We start from the raw sequence: 15,186 nt of genomic DNA, 5'->3' as shown, positions 1-15,186 counted from the left end.
GTTTGCAATTCATTGCTTACATGTCAATGAAGCTGGGAAAGATTTCGGAAGCCGCAAGTGGATTTCAGCGGTGAGGGGACATGATGTGGTTCAGCGAACAGACCTGGGGCAGAAGCCCGGGTTGCAGCAGGGCCTGGGGATGCTGCTCAGGCAGAGAGGAGGGTGGAGGGGTCCCCGTGGAGCAGGCGGAGCTCAGCTTCAGGGAATTCAGACCCCGGTGCCCCTTCTGATCCAGCTGTTGAGTAAAAGAAGACCTCGCAAATTCACCTTTTCAAGAGATGAGTGTCCATTTGAAGCCCATTTTTTAAAATCTCATTTGACTCCTCAGTGAAACAGAACTGTTTTCCCTGGGTTGTTTGACAGACAGCTGTGGCTGTGAGTTCTGTGAAGGCAGGACTCAGTCAGGTGGAATCCCTGCTGGGGCCACAGTGCCCAGCACACGTGTTGGCACGTGCCAGGTGCTCGGTGAATATTTCAAATGAAGACATGAATGAATGAATGAATGAAAGCTTATATCGAGTAAGGCAGCTTCAAAGGGCAACCCTCCCGTGTGTCCTAATCCATAGCCACCTTCATTCCCAGACCAGATGGTACAACTCTCGGCCCTTCAAAGTCATCGACAGCAAAGACAGGCTCAGTGTGACCCCTCAGCTCTCCTTAACCAGGGGGAAAAAGTGGGCTGAGGGTTTCCTGCAACAGGTCTGGAAGTTCTGAAGAGAACAGGGTACCCGCTCCACCTCTAACTTGCTGTGTGACTCTGAGCAAGTCACTGTGCCTCTCTGGGCCTTCTCTTCTGAAAAAATGGGTGGTTGAAAGTTTCACCTCCTGAGGCCTTCATGAGCTCCATCTATTCCTTCATCCATTCACTCAAGAAACATCCTGTGATTCTAAAGGTTAAAACCATAAAAAAAAAAAAAAAAAAAAAAAAGGACCTCCAGATCACCCTTTTTAACCAGAAAGTAAAAAACCCCCAATGCTTTCGCAGTCCTAGAGCATTGCTGTTGAGGTTTTACTATACTTTTCCTGGATTCAGTTTTGCTGAATTAGTGAAATGGAATTGGGAAAGAGAATACAATAGCATTCAAATTAATAAGTGTCCTGGCCCCCAATGGCTCCAGCCTTTATGTCTCAGACTCTATGCCCCTTCTTTTATTTTTAAATTTTTAAATTTTTTGTTTTTGCCCCTTGTTTTAGTGCACCCCTACTGGGGAGTAGACTGACAGCAAGGTCAGAGAGTCACTTTTGGTGTTAGGCATGATAATAAATTCTGAACAATTCACACAAGGAGAAGCCTGGGGTCATAGGAAGTCAACCAGAGAGGAGTCAAGCAACCTGGTCCTCACCCCAAATCTGCCTGCTCTGTAGTCATGTGACCCCACTTGAAATGTGACCCCTTCTCCTCCGCAACCCCTGGGCCTCAATTTTCTAGGCTGGGTCTTCTAGAGGGTCTTTCAGAAGCCTCAACAAGGCAGAGTGACAAAATCAGCTGCCTAAAGGGTCAGCAGGCATTATTTGTGAATGAAGCAGGACTAGTGTGAGACAATAGGGAGTGGTGGGGACTGTGGCAAAATGAATGCTGCAAGCTCAGTATAACAGCTATAGGGGGCGTGTGCACGCAGGGTAGCCAGATAATCCGATCTTTAAGAGAAGCCAAATGTGTGTGTGTGTGTGTGTGTGTTTGTGTGTGCGCGCAGAATGTATTATTTAGTTGTCAGCAATTAATTCAATTCAATACATTTTTGAAGGCTTCCTACTAATCAAGACTCAGGTCCATGCCCATCAGCCTTACATTTTCAACTCTATCTCCTTTCTTGTGGTTTCTCACTTTGTCTCCAAAGCCCGCTGGATTTCTAGCACAGGTCTGGTCTTCTGAGAAATGCTAAAATGCTGGGTGAGGCCATGGAGGCAGGAAAGGATACAAATGTGAGCACATGCTTGCACACGCGCGCACACACACACACACGCACACACGCACACCCTGCTTAGGGAGTGGTGTGTTCCCTGGAGCCAGCTGGACAGCATCCCTCGTGAGCCCACAGGGAAAGCAAGTCAACTGGGAGATCCTCCAACTTCTCCCAATTTGTTCTCAGGCCTGGCAGGGAACCAGCACTTGGGGTTGTCTCTAGGATTTCCTGCCTGGGCTGCAGCAGGGGAGACATCCTGTAAGGCTGTGGTCAGCGTGCCAGCTTCTGAGAGCCACAGTGGGAATCACACACTGGTCCCTCAGTTGTAAACAGCACATAGGAGGCTTACCTTCCCCACATCATAATGCAACTACACCCTTCTCCTCCTAAAACTCAGAAATCATCCCTCCTGTCCAAGATGGATATACATGCATTTGTATATATTTGTTTGCCTATTTACTATGTGCCCAATAAAGTGTTTATGGGACATCCATTGTGTACAGGGACTGAGGGTACAGAGCTGACTAAAATCTCAGGGCATCCCCATTCCCTCCACTTTGCTTTCTTCCCCCATCACTCTGCCAAAACCTATTCTTACAGTTCATCCAAAGCCTCCTGGGGACTAAACCCAATAATCTGTTTTTCTTCTTAAAATTTTTTCTTAGCAATGAGCACATCCAATATCATTAGGGAAATGCAAATCAAAACTACCATCTCACAGACACCATCTCACACCCATTAGGATGGCTACTATAAAAAAGAAAAAACAGAAAATAAGTTTTGACAAGCATATAAAGAAATAGGACCCCTTTTTGGTGGGAATAGTATGGTGGTTCCTCAAAAATTTACAAACAGAATTATCATATTATCTAGTAATTCCTCTTCTGGGTATATGCTCAAAATATTTGAAAGTAGGGTCTCAAAGAGATATTTGTATGCCTGTGTTCATTGTAGGATTATTCATAATAACTAAAATGTGGAAGCAAACTGAGCACCCATTAATAGATGAATGGATAAGCAAAATGCAGTACAATGGAATATTATTCAGCTTTAAAAAGGGAAAGAGGGGGCTTCCCTGGTGGTGCAGAGGTTGAGAGTCAGCCTGCCGATGCAGGGGACACGGGTTCGTGCCCCGGTCCGGGAGGATCCCACATGCCGCGGAGCGGCTGGGCCCGTGAGCCATGGCCACTGAGCCTGCGCGTCGGGAGCCTGTGCTCCGCAACGGGAGAGGCCACAACAGTGAGAGGTCCGCGTACCGCAAAAAAAAAAAAAAAGGGAAAGGGTTTTGCAATATACTACAACATGGATGAGCCTTGAGGACATTATGCTAAGTGAAATAAGCCAGTCACAAAGAGAAGAGGCAACTACTGTGTGATTCCCCTTATATGAGATACTTAGAAGACTCAAAAATCATAGAGACAGAAAGTAGAATGGAGTTGGCATGGGGAAATATGGGGAGTTATTGTTTAATGGCTACAGACTTTTAGTTTTATAAGATGAAAAGAATTATGGTGATGGGTGGTGGCGATGGCTGCACAATATTATGAATGTATTTATTACCAATGAACTGTACACCTAACAATGGTTAAGATGATACATTTTACATTACGTGGATTTTACCACAATAAGAAAAACTGAAAAAAAATCTTATTAATGAGCACCCCCAGCACCCAGACTTCGGTTTCTAAATACCATTCTCCAATAAAAGGAAACAGGGCTCCTTGGAGAAAGGGCTGATTCTAAGGCTGGAGCAGAAAAAAATTCAAGATGAGGCTTGAATTTTATCTGGCATCTTATAGGGCCAGAAAGTAAGGAAGTACTCAAAAAACAAAAGGATGGGGGGTGTCAAAGAGACACAGGAACCAACCCAGAAGAGCTCCCAATGCCCAAAGCTGGAACAATTTGAGCAACACAAGAAATAATGTAGTATTTTTCTTAGAGAAGAATTACAAAATACTCCCCTTCTAAGAGGTGGAGCTTAATCCCCCCATCCTTGAGTGTGAGCTGGACTAATGACTCACTTCTAAAGAATGAAGTATGGAAAGGGGAGAGCAATAACTGTACAAGGGAGAAGGCTGGCAGATGCCACCTTAACCACGTGATCAGTTTTACATCAGCAGGTATGTCATGCAGACATCATGAATTCCCTCATAGGAAGGGACGAGAAGGGTACTGCACCTCCGGTCTTCCCTGCCAAAACTGTAACCCCAGACTAGTCATGAGAAAAACATCAGACAAACCCAAGTTCAGGGACATTTAACAAACACCAACAAATACAGGGACTCTTCAAAACTGTCAAGGTCATGAAAAACAAGGAAATATGGAGAAATGGTCATAGACAGAGAAGGCTGATAACTAAGTGCAGCGTGGTACCCTGGATTGGACCTTAGAACAGATAAAGGTAAACAGGAAAAACAAATTCTGGAGTTTAGTTACTAGTAATGCACAAATGTTAATTTCTTAGTTTTGACAAATGCACCATAACAAACAGTTATATAAGATGTTAACATTAGGGGGAGGTGGGTGAAGGGTACATGGGAACTCTCCGTGTTGTCTTTGCAACTTTTCTGTGAATCTAAACCTATTGCACAATAAAAAGTCTATTTAAAAAAGCATTTCCTGGGCTTCCCTGGTGGCGCAGTGGTTGAGGGTCCGCCTGCCGATGCAGGGGACACGGGTTCGTGCCCCGGTCTGGGAAGATCCCACATGCCGTGGAGCGGCTGGGCCCGTGAGCCATGGCTGCTGAGCCTGCGCCTCCGGAGCCTGTGCTCCGCAACAGGAGAGGCCACAACAGTGAGAGGCCTACGTAATGCAAAAAAAAAAAAAGCATTTCCTCCTGATTAAAAAGGAACACAGGTTCACTGTAGATAATTCTTAATATAAGCAAATAAGAAACCAGCAGTTACTTACCATCAACTCTGTTAACATTCCAGTGTATTTCAATGCAATCTTTTTTCCTGTGCACAATTTTGTTCTCTGCACTTTTTTTTAAAATTGAAGTATAGTTGATTTACAATGTGGTGCTAATTTCTGTTGTACAACAAAGTGATTCAGTTATACATGTACGTACATTCTTTTTAATATTCTTTTCCATTATGGTTTATCACAGGATATGGAATATACAGTAGGACCTTGCTGTTTATCCATTCTATATATACTAGTTTGCATCTGCTAACTCCAAATTCCCACTCCATCCCTCCTCCATCCCCCTCCCCCTTGACAACCACAGGTCTGTTCTCTTTGTGAGTCTGTTTCTGTTTTGTAGATAAGTTCATTTGTGCCATATTTTAGATTCCACATATAAGTGATATCACATGGTATTTGTCTTTCTCTTTCTGACTTACTTCACATAGTATGATAATCTCTACTTCCATCCATGTTGCTGCAAATGGTATTATTTTGTTCTCTTTTATGCCTGATGTACGCTGCACTTTTAGCCTTACAAGCATATTCCTTCAGCACTCAAGCATTCGGCGAGCTTCATTTTGGTAGCTACTTAATATTCCATGACTTGGTTGCGCTGTATTTTACTTAGCTGCTCTCTCTGCTGTTGGACATATCTTTCAGAGGTTTCCTATGATAACTAACTCTTTAGTGCTTAATCTGAGTCTGCATCTGGGATAGTTTTCTAATGATAGAGTCTTAAGGAAGACATTTATAAGTTGAAGGGTGTGGGTATTTTTAAAGCTCTTGACACTTATTGCCAATTTACTTTCCAAAAGTGTACACCCATGGGTACCCAGGTCCATGGTGTGTTTAGGATGCCTGCTTCCAAAGGGCTTTCCTTATTCTTCATCTGAATACCCTCACTCTTGCACCTCTTTCTGCAGTCCCCTTGACGTTGCTTCTTCTGGGCTGTTTGCCTCTCTCTGCGCTCTCTCTTCCCTCCTTGGTCCTCTGTTCACTCCAGCATCACATTCCTCCAGTGAACCTCTTTCATGCTTTAGCATCTCCTGCACCAGTCCATCTATCCCTGAGGCTTCAGATATCTCCTGCATCCCCAGGCACAGCCTCACTAGCCTCTCTCTTGAGCTCTAAGTTTACATTTCCACTCTCCTTTCAGATAGTTACACCAGGACATCCCTTAGGCGATGATTCAAACTCCACGCATGAAAGGGAAGTTGTCTACATTTTCTCTGCCTCTATCCATCACCCCACTCACTCCACTGCTCAAGGGCACAGCATCCCCAAGCATCAGCTACTCAAGCCAGCCATCTCTGCCCCATCCCAGTCTCCCACTTGCCCTCTTCAGTCCATACTCTAAGGATTTGGGCCTCAACCACATGAGTGCTCCTCACGCACCTGTCCTGATCCAGAACTTCTGCCTCTTGTGCCTGACATTCTAACAGCTTGGTCTCCCCACCTCCCTCCATCATCCCTCTGCTCCTCATGAGGAATTATTTCTGAAACACTAACCTGGTAATTTTCACATCCCCACTTTAAAGATCCTATGGGCTCCCTACTGCCCATCGCCATGACTCCTTGGGTGCAATGCATTCAAGTCACCCAATAGCATTGTCACTCATTTGTAGGAAAACTGACTCTATCCTCTTTCAAGCGAAATTTCCTCAAGCACAGAGTTTCTATTGGATGCTAAGTAGCCTTTAACACCTCTTTAAGACTCTCTGATCTCCTTTTTGAACCAAAGAAGACTTCAGACAATATTACCTTGGGCAGACAATATTACCTAAACAGACACCATTAGCAGTATTTTGTTTTTTCAACTCCTGGCAAAGCAGGTTTCCTGTTTGCAGTCATGCTATAAATCTGCCTTTTAAAATAAATTTGTCTTTTTTTAAAGTGCAACAATCTAAAAGATTGAGTGAATAACAGTAAAGATGGTACAGACATACCTCGGAGATACCACGCGTTCAGTTCCAGACGATTGCAATGAAGCCAATATCGCAATAAAGCGAGTCATATGAATTTTTCTGGTTTCCCAGTGCATATCAAAGTTATGTTCACATTATACTGTAGTTTATTAAGTGTGTGAGTGCTATGTCTTTTAAAAAGTATATACCTTATTTTAAAAACACCTTATTGCTAAAAAATGCTAACCATCATCTACGCCTTCAGCAAGTCGTAGTAGTAACGTCAAAGATCACTGATCACAGGTCACCGTAACAAATACAATAATGATGAACAAGTTTGAAGTATTGTGAGAATTACTACAGTGTGACACAGAGACACAAAGTGAGCAAATGCTATTGGAAAAATGGCACCAAGAGACTTGCTCAATGCAGGGTGGCCACAAACCCTCGATTTATAAAAAACGTATTATCGGCGAACCACAGTAAAGCAAAGTGTGATAAACCAAGAGATGCCTGTACTTGGTCATGGCAAAAATCGTGGAGGTGTTATTTGCTACTCAGAGTCTGGTCCCTAGACTATCAGCATCGTCAGGGAGCTTGTTAGAAGTTCAGAATCTCAGGCTCCACCCGAGACCTACTGACTCAGAATCTGCATTTTAACAGGATCGCCAGGTGATCCGCACATGCTTTTAAAGGGTTGGGAAGCACCGATGTGAATAATGAACCAGGAAAAAGTCAAAGCTATTTGTCCTTCACGACCTGGCCTCATCCAGTCCTTCTAGATGATTCACAGCCTTTCCAAGGGCCTCTCCATCCCGGGCGCAACTTTCTGCCTCAACCCATGCCATTCCTCTCACCAGAAATACTGTCCTTTTCTCCCTCAACCTTCTCATCATTCAGGACTCAGCTCTAATAGTAAGTTCTTTTTTCTGTTGTTTGAGATGAATTTCACGTAACATAAAGTTAACCACCTAAAGTGGACCATTCTATGGCATTTAGCCCATTGACAATGTTGTCCAGCCACTTCTACCTGGTCCCAAACGTTCTCGCCACCTCAAAATAAAACTCTGTACCCGCTAAGCAGTCACTTCAATCCCCTCTCCCTGGCAACCACCCATCTGCTATTTCTATGGAGGTGCGTATTCTGGGCATTTCATATCAATGGAATCATACAGTATGTGTCTGGTTTCTTTCACTGAGTATGATGTCTTCAGGGTTTATCCGGGTTGTAGCAGGTATCAGTGCTTTGTTCATTTTTAACGGCTGAATAATATTCTATTGTGTGGGTAGACCACATTTTGTTTATCTGTGAACCCACTGATGGACATTTGGGTTGTTTCTACCTTGTAACTATTGTGATTAGAGTTGCTATGAACTTTCGTGGACAAATATTTATCTGTTTTCAATGCTCTTGGTTGTATAACCAGGAGTAGAATTGCTGGGTCGTGTTTAACTTTCTGAAGCAATGTCCCTTCTTCACAGAGCTTTCCCTCAACCCTGACCTGCTTCCTCCTGCCCCAACACGGAATGAATTTTGCTGCCCCCTTCTCCCACTGCAATTTCTAAAAATGTCTAGCAAGGCCAGGATCCAAACCCAGGACTTTTGACTCCAAATCCTACTTTTTTTTGCACTGCCCTACATGGCTGACAGTTACTTCCACCTCAGACTGACCTCGTTTTATAGAACAGGCTCAGTCTGGGAGCTTGTTCAAGGCCACTCGGCTCCTGAGTGACAGCTGGTCTCTGGACTCTCAGCTCTGATGTCCAATCTTTGGACACCATGGTCTATACTGTGCTCCTAAATGGACAAACAGGTTTAGAAAAGGTGGCCTCTTCCATTCCTGGCAAGGCTGACAACCTTACAATGCTCCGTCACCGAGAGGGGGTCACAGTCTGTCTCCTCCTGGGATCAGCCAGAAAGGTGGTTCTGCAGCAAGGAACGAGCTCCAGGATTCCTGGCATGGCACATTTATTTTAGCTCTTTATATATATATATATTTTTTTCCCATGATAGGAGGAAAGGAAGAAAATGACTCTTTTGTTTTTCTGACTTTGCAAATTCTATGCTGTGTAAGGAACGTGCATGGAGCGGGGCACCAGGGGCGCCAGGAGCAGCGGCGGCTCAGGGGCAGATCCCCAGGCAGGGGGCGCTGGGGAAGGTCTTCCTCATGCCCATGCACTTCTTGTCAATGCACAGGGTGTTGGCCTTCATGGCCAGCTCGTGTTCCAGTCGGCACTTGGTCATGACCAGCAGCTGCTGCGTGTCCTGCGTCTCCCGCAGCCTCAGCTTGAGGGTCTGCACGGTGTCGTTGATGGTGCACACCTCGCTCATGAGCCTGGGGAGAGAGCAGAGGGGAAGGCACGGTTCAGCCAGCCGGGCGGCACAGGTCTCCCTTGTGTCAGGAGCCAGGTGGGAGGGGCTCGGCTGGCAGAGAAGACAGAGGGGGAGCAAGCAGACAGGTGAACACACAGCAGAGCTGCTGAGGGCAATGAGTGCAAAGGGAGAAGTAGATGAGATGTTCAGGAAAACAATCTGGCAGTTCCTCAGTTAAACACAGACTCGCCAAAGGACACAGCAATTCCACTCCTGAGTATGTACCCACAAGAACTAAAAACAGACACTCAAATACTTGCACAAATACTCGTGGGGCACTAATAACAAGAGTCAACAGGTAGACACAGCCCAAATGTCCATCGACAGATGAATGCATACACAAAATATGGTCTATCCCCACACTAGGATATTGTTGAGATGTAATGAAAAGAAATGGAGCAGCGGTACGAGCTACAACATGGATGGACCTTGAAGACATGATGCTGAGTGAAAGATACCGACACCAAAGCTTATATATTGTCCGATCCCATTTATATGAAATGATCAGAATAGGCAAATCCATAACAAGAGGTAGTAGATTAGGGGTTGCCAGGGGCTGAAGGGAGAGGGATAGGGAGCGACTGCTAATGAGGATAGGACTTCCTTTTGGGTCAAATGAATGAAAACGTTCTGGAGCTAGCTGCACATTGTAAATGTACTAGGTGCCACTAATGGTATGTTACTTTATGTTGTACGTATTTTATCACAGTTTTTTAAAAAACCCAGATAACAGGGCCAGCCTCATGTAACTAAGATGGTCAGGTGTGATGTCTGCTCTTGGCATCCATCTCAGGTCCCACCTGTGCCCCAGCTGCCGGGAGTGTTGGCTGTTGATGGCTCCTAGGTCCACATGTCTCCAGGGAAGCCAATGGCTCACCAACGGCAGTGGGTACAAAAGGCCATCCCCTGCCTCAGGGTGGAACCAGCTCCGTGGTGTAATTCACGCTCCAGAGTTCCCCGTGGGATCAGGCTGAAGCGGGGCTCCCCTATCCTGAAGCTCTGCTCCTGTGGGACCTTCCCAAGGCACCAGGAAAAGCCTTTCTGAGGAGGGAACGTTTGAGCGAATGAGCTGGCTGTGTAAAGATCAAGAGGGAAGCACTCTACAGCCGCTGATCTAGAGAACTCTGTGCGATGCTAGTAATGTTCTATATCCGCACTGCTGGATCCGGCGGCCACTAGCCATGCGGAGCTCATGAGTAATTGCAATGCAGCAAGATCAACTGAGGAGCTGGATTTTTCATCGTTTTTCATTTTAAATCATTTAAATGTAAATGGAAGAGCCACACCCAGCTGGTGGCTACTGAATTGGACCGTGTGGTTCTACAGAGAAGAGCACATGCAAAATCGATTGGTCTGGATTTTGTTCTCAGGGCAATGGGAAGGCGCTGGTGAGGCGGTGGGCGCTGAAATGGGGAATGATGTGCTGATTCAGATTTAGGATAACCTCCAGGCTGCTGGGTAAAGATTAGATTGGACGGGGATAAGAGTGGAGGCGGGAGAGAGATTAGGGTTATTTCAATATCCAGATTGAGTGGGTTGAATAGTGTCCCCCAAAAGATATGTCCAAGTCTGAACCCCAGTACCTGTGAATGTGATGCTCTTTGGAAGAAGGGGTTTTTGTAGATGTAATTGAGTTAAGGATCTTGAGAAGAAATCATCCTCGATTTAGGATGGGCCCTAAATCCAATGACTGGTCTTGTAAGAGAAAGGAGGGGGAGATTTGAGACACAGAGACACACAGGGAAGAAGGTCATGTGAAGACGGATGCAGATGCAGTGATGCAGCTACTAGCCAAGGACCGCCAGCCACCACCAGAAGCCAGTTGAGGGGCCGGGAAAGGATGCTCTCTCAGAGGCCCCAGAGAGAGCCAACCCTGTCGATCCCTTGATTTCAGATGCTTGGCCTCCGCAAGTTTGAAAAAATAAATTTCTGTTGTAAGCCACCCAGTTTCTGGTAATTGGTCACAGCAGCCCTAAGACAGGAATATACCTGGTGAGCTGTGACGGTGGGTTGGTTTTAGGGCTGTGCCCTGGGACCCACCTTGGGGGTGGTGGGGAGGGACAGTGAAACTGTGCTCAGGACTGGAGGACACGCTGCTGGGAGGACTTGGGTTGATATCCCAAGGATGAGCACCCCCATGACAAGCCTGAGCTAGAGAGAGGCGACAGAAGCAGCCTGGACACCCTTCTTTCCTGGGGGCTCTCTTGAGCAGTGCTGTCCAGCGATGGAAATATTCTGTTCCGTGCCCCCGGCCACACGTGGCTCCTGACCACTTGATATGCAGTTTGTGTGAATCAGGACCTGAATTTTAAATTTTATTTCATTTTAACTAATTGAAATGCAAAGGGACTTTCAGTCTGAGGAATGGAGGGATGGACACGGAAGGGACCTGCATGCTCAGAGAGGGTCAGGAGAAGAGGGGCCACCTGTGGGAGGTAGAGGAGAAAGACCCAGAGGTGGTAAGGGAGGGGATGGAGGGACAAAGAATGTAATGCATGGACGGGGCAATTAAGCTGCTGCAGAAGGCAGACAGCTTGAGTGCTGTTGTCCGCTCAGTTCCCAACACACGTGCATATAGTTGTGCACACACACACACACACACGCACACACACATGCGCGCACACACACACACACTGCCCAGGACTCTTGAGCCGAACACGCCTCATCCATGTTCTCTGTCTACACCCCTTGGTGACACAGTTGGTGGACGGGGAGGCAGGGAGTGTGTCCCAGAGCAGTAAGTCCCCCGGGACAACATCTGGTCCCTCCCCTCAAAGCTCGGTTGTGTGTAAGCCTCCCTGGGGTGGACAAATGGGTGATCAGAGCCTCTGCACCAGGGCTGCTGGAGCCCAACCTGAGCTGATGCAGGGGCAGGTGGAGGAGGGGTCAGGAGAGCTTCCCCAACCCCTCACCCAGGACCTGGACCCCACCCAGCGCAGGTGGGGCAGGACCCTGGCCACACGGCACCCGCTTCTGGGGTGAAGACTTTCCAGGCCAGCAGCGGGCTGAGGAGCAGGTAGCCAGGCCTTCAAGCTCAAAGCCAGGCGTCGCTTTGCACCCCACTCCCGACACAGCCAGCTTTTCTGTGTCCCACAAGATTATCTCAGGCAGTAACCGAGGCCGTGCAAACCTCAGCACATGGAACCACCTGGCGTTTTCTCTCTAAATACTTTCCCTCCTCCTTACTTCTCCAGCGCTCTTCTCCACATCTCAGCTCGGAAGGAAGACAAGCCACTGAGTTGTGGGGGCATTTGTTATGCAGCAATAGAGAATGGAGGGAACAGAGCAGCCAAGTGACCAGCCCCAAGTCACACAGCATGTTCATGGGAAACGAATCCCCCATGGCCAATGACCACTTCCTTCCTTGCCTGGTCATCATCCCATTCCAAACCCCTCCTCCAGACTCACAAATCCTGTCTCTGGGGCTGCATGAGTGTTTTGCCCCTCTCCTGTGAGGAGGCCCTTTGTCAACAGAAGCAGCCCTCCTTAGCTAAGCGGCACAGGCAGGGTTAGGCTATTCCGAGGGCTCTCAGCTGAGAACTTCACAGAAAGGGCGGTGGAGGATGACTGAGGTGTGGGCTGGGCGCCTCTTTCATGGGAGCCTGGAGAGAGAGAGAGTGACGCCCGCAAGGGCAAGGGCCACATCTCTGGGCTGGGTGGTTCCCTCTTGTTGGCTTTTAGGGGACAGCTGGAGGGTTCCCAGAGCAGAACAGAGCTACAAAACCATCCTCACTTAGATGAGAGGGCTGCAGTGCAGGGGGGCGGTCTCCACGGTGGGGAGGCCATCAAGGGCACCCCAGAGCCCCAGGCCCCCACCCAGTGCCCTGTGGAGTTGTGGGCCTGGACGTCCTGATTGGTGGAGGGTCCGTTTTCCAGACCCAGGCTTCCTGGCAGCTCCAGAGACCCACCCCTCCCCTCTGGCCTCCACCACTCACTTGAACTGGGGCATGTCCCTGCACAGCTCCACACAGGGCCGCCGGGTCCGGCACTCCAGCCTTGTCTGCGCCACCTTCAGCGGGCTCTCCTTGGCCATGATGGACCTTTCCAGCAGCATGATGGTGTTCTCCGTCTGGAAGATCTCCTGCAGCGTCTGCAGAGAACATTTGCGGTATCAGAAGGAACCTGATCTTGAACTTAGCCAGCCATGAGTACCCCCAGAACCGAGTGTTCTCAACAGATGTCACCTCACTGTGGGTGAAACATGCATTCTCCTCCTATCATCACTGGATGCCCTAGATCTGCGAGCAGTTCTAGTTTTCATGGGGCCCCTCCCCTGCGAGAAGGCTCTTTGTGGGTGGGCTGTGCTAACACCCCTCTCAGACTCAGCAGGTCCCAGTGGCGAGGTGACATGTGCTCTGTTCCTGACAAGCCTAGAAGCTGTACCCTGCCATGGTGCCCCCCAACATCCTTCCTTTGGCTAATCTATTCGTTTGCTGTCTGTCTCCCTCACTAGCATGTAAGCTCCCAGAGGTCAGGGGCTTTGCCTCGTCCATTGCTGTATCCCCCATTGCCAGGAACAGAGCTTGGTGAGAGTGAGGGCTATCAGATAAAATACAGGACACCCAGTTAAACGTGAATTTCAGACTCACGACAAAGCGTTTTTTATCATATGTCTCAACTACTGCATGAGACATAGTTCCACTAAAAATCCACTTGTCGTTGATTTTGAAATTCAAGTTTAACTGGACATCCTGCATTTTTATTTGCTAAATCTGGCAACTCATAGTAGGAGCTCGATAAATATTCATTGAATGAATGAATGAATGAATGACAGTGGGATTCAGGAGTGTAGATTTTTAGCTAGCTCCCCAATGGTCCTTATGCACACTGAAGTTTGGGAACAGTGTGCCCTGAAATTTATCTGGTCCTGTCCATCTCAGATTTTAATGTGGGGAGCAGTACTTACACGTGAGTATGCCAGCACTCCTGAATGCAGTGGGGACTGCAAGTCTAAGACCCCGTCTCACCTTCAGGGACTTTACAGTCATGTTGTCTTTCTCTTTGCCATGAGCTATGAAACATTCACAAATCATAACAGGTACTGGGATGACTATTTTAGCTGGGTTGGGCCCATATTCTATGGGCAACAAGAAACTGCTTAAAAGATGATTTTTTCCAAAGAATTAAAGTCCTGGCTTCCCTACTACCTTAAGAAAAAAAGCCTACAAGGAGAGCATTTCTCTACTTCAGGAGAACAAAAGGATGTCCTTTTCCTCCTGGGGGTGAGATGGAGGCAGAGTTGTCTGAGGGCAGGGAGCGGCACTGCCTCTTTCAAAGCCCACCGAGGAGGAAGACTGACCCCTCACCTGGTCCTCAGTGAGCCACCCAGACCAGAGCGACGCCAACCACACGCTGGTTAAATATTATCCCATGAGAATGTTCTGTGCCCAACACGTGGGAAGGTCAACACTCCAGTAAGTGGGGGGAACACCTCTCCTAGAAGCCCTGGGGATTTCCCTCAGAAACCTGCCCTTTGGGTATGCAGATACGCAGAGCTCAGAAAACACCACCCCAGCGTCCTGTGGAAGAAAATGGAGCCCTTCTAAACAGGAGAAATGCTTCTCGGCACCACACTGCCCCGACCTACTACCTAGATGGCCCTATTGGGGGGTACCTACTGCTGGCGTGCAGTGAGGGGGACATTACTGAGGTTTGGGCTGCTGGCAGTGCCCAGCCTGGGATGCTTCTCTCTCGCCAGAAGGCTGCTGCCGGTGGAACCAAAGCCAGTGGCCTGTGGTTGTGCCTACCTTGGCTTCTCCTCTTTGTTCCCTCTCCTGCCCCTCTGGCCCCCAGCTTGGGGCCTGAAATGTTACAAAAGACCTATCGCTCTGTTTTTTAAAAAAATTTTATTGTAGTACAGTTGATTTACAATGTTGTGTTAGTTTCAGGTCTGCAGCAAAGCGATTTAGTTAAGTATATTCTTTTCCATTATGGTTTATTACAGGATATTGAATATAGTGTCCTGTGCATACAATAGGACCTTGTTGTTTATCTATTTTACATATAGTAGTGTGTATCTGCTAATCCCAAACTCCTTATTTATCCCTCCCCCACTCCCTTTCCCCTTTGGTAACCATAAGTTTGTTTTCTATGCCTA

General features: G+C 47.4%; 1 protein-coding gene across 1 annotated transcript in view; it reads right to left on the bottom strand.

Moving 5' to 3' along the window:
- Window positions 1–8,743: 8,743 nt before the first annotated feature.
- The window catches only part of TEKT5 (tektin 5), a 38,512-nt gene continuing 32,069 nt past the window's right edge, over window positions 8,744–15,186 (bottom strand). The window contains exons 6-7 of the mRNA XM_033840501.2: window positions 13,025–13,179; window positions 8,744–9,051 (exon numbers count right to left, since the gene is read on the bottom strand). Coding sequence (XP_033696392.1) covers window positions 8,838–9,051; window positions 13,025–13,179 — 369 coding nt within the window. The 3' untranslated portion in view covers window positions 8,744–8,837. The remainder of the gene's footprint in view (window positions 9,052–13,024; window positions 13,180–15,186) is intronic.

This window comes from Tursiops truncatus, chromosome 15 (genome assembly GCF_011762595.2).
Source record: "Tursiops truncatus isolate mTurTru1 chromosome 15, mTurTru1.mat.Y, whole genome shotgun sequence".
Lineage (NCBI taxonomy): Eukaryota > Metazoa > Chordata > Mammalia > Artiodactyla > Delphinidae > Tursiops > Tursiops truncatus.
Note: the sequence above shows the minus strand (reverse complement) of the source record. Positions and strands in the feature narration are given on the sequence as shown.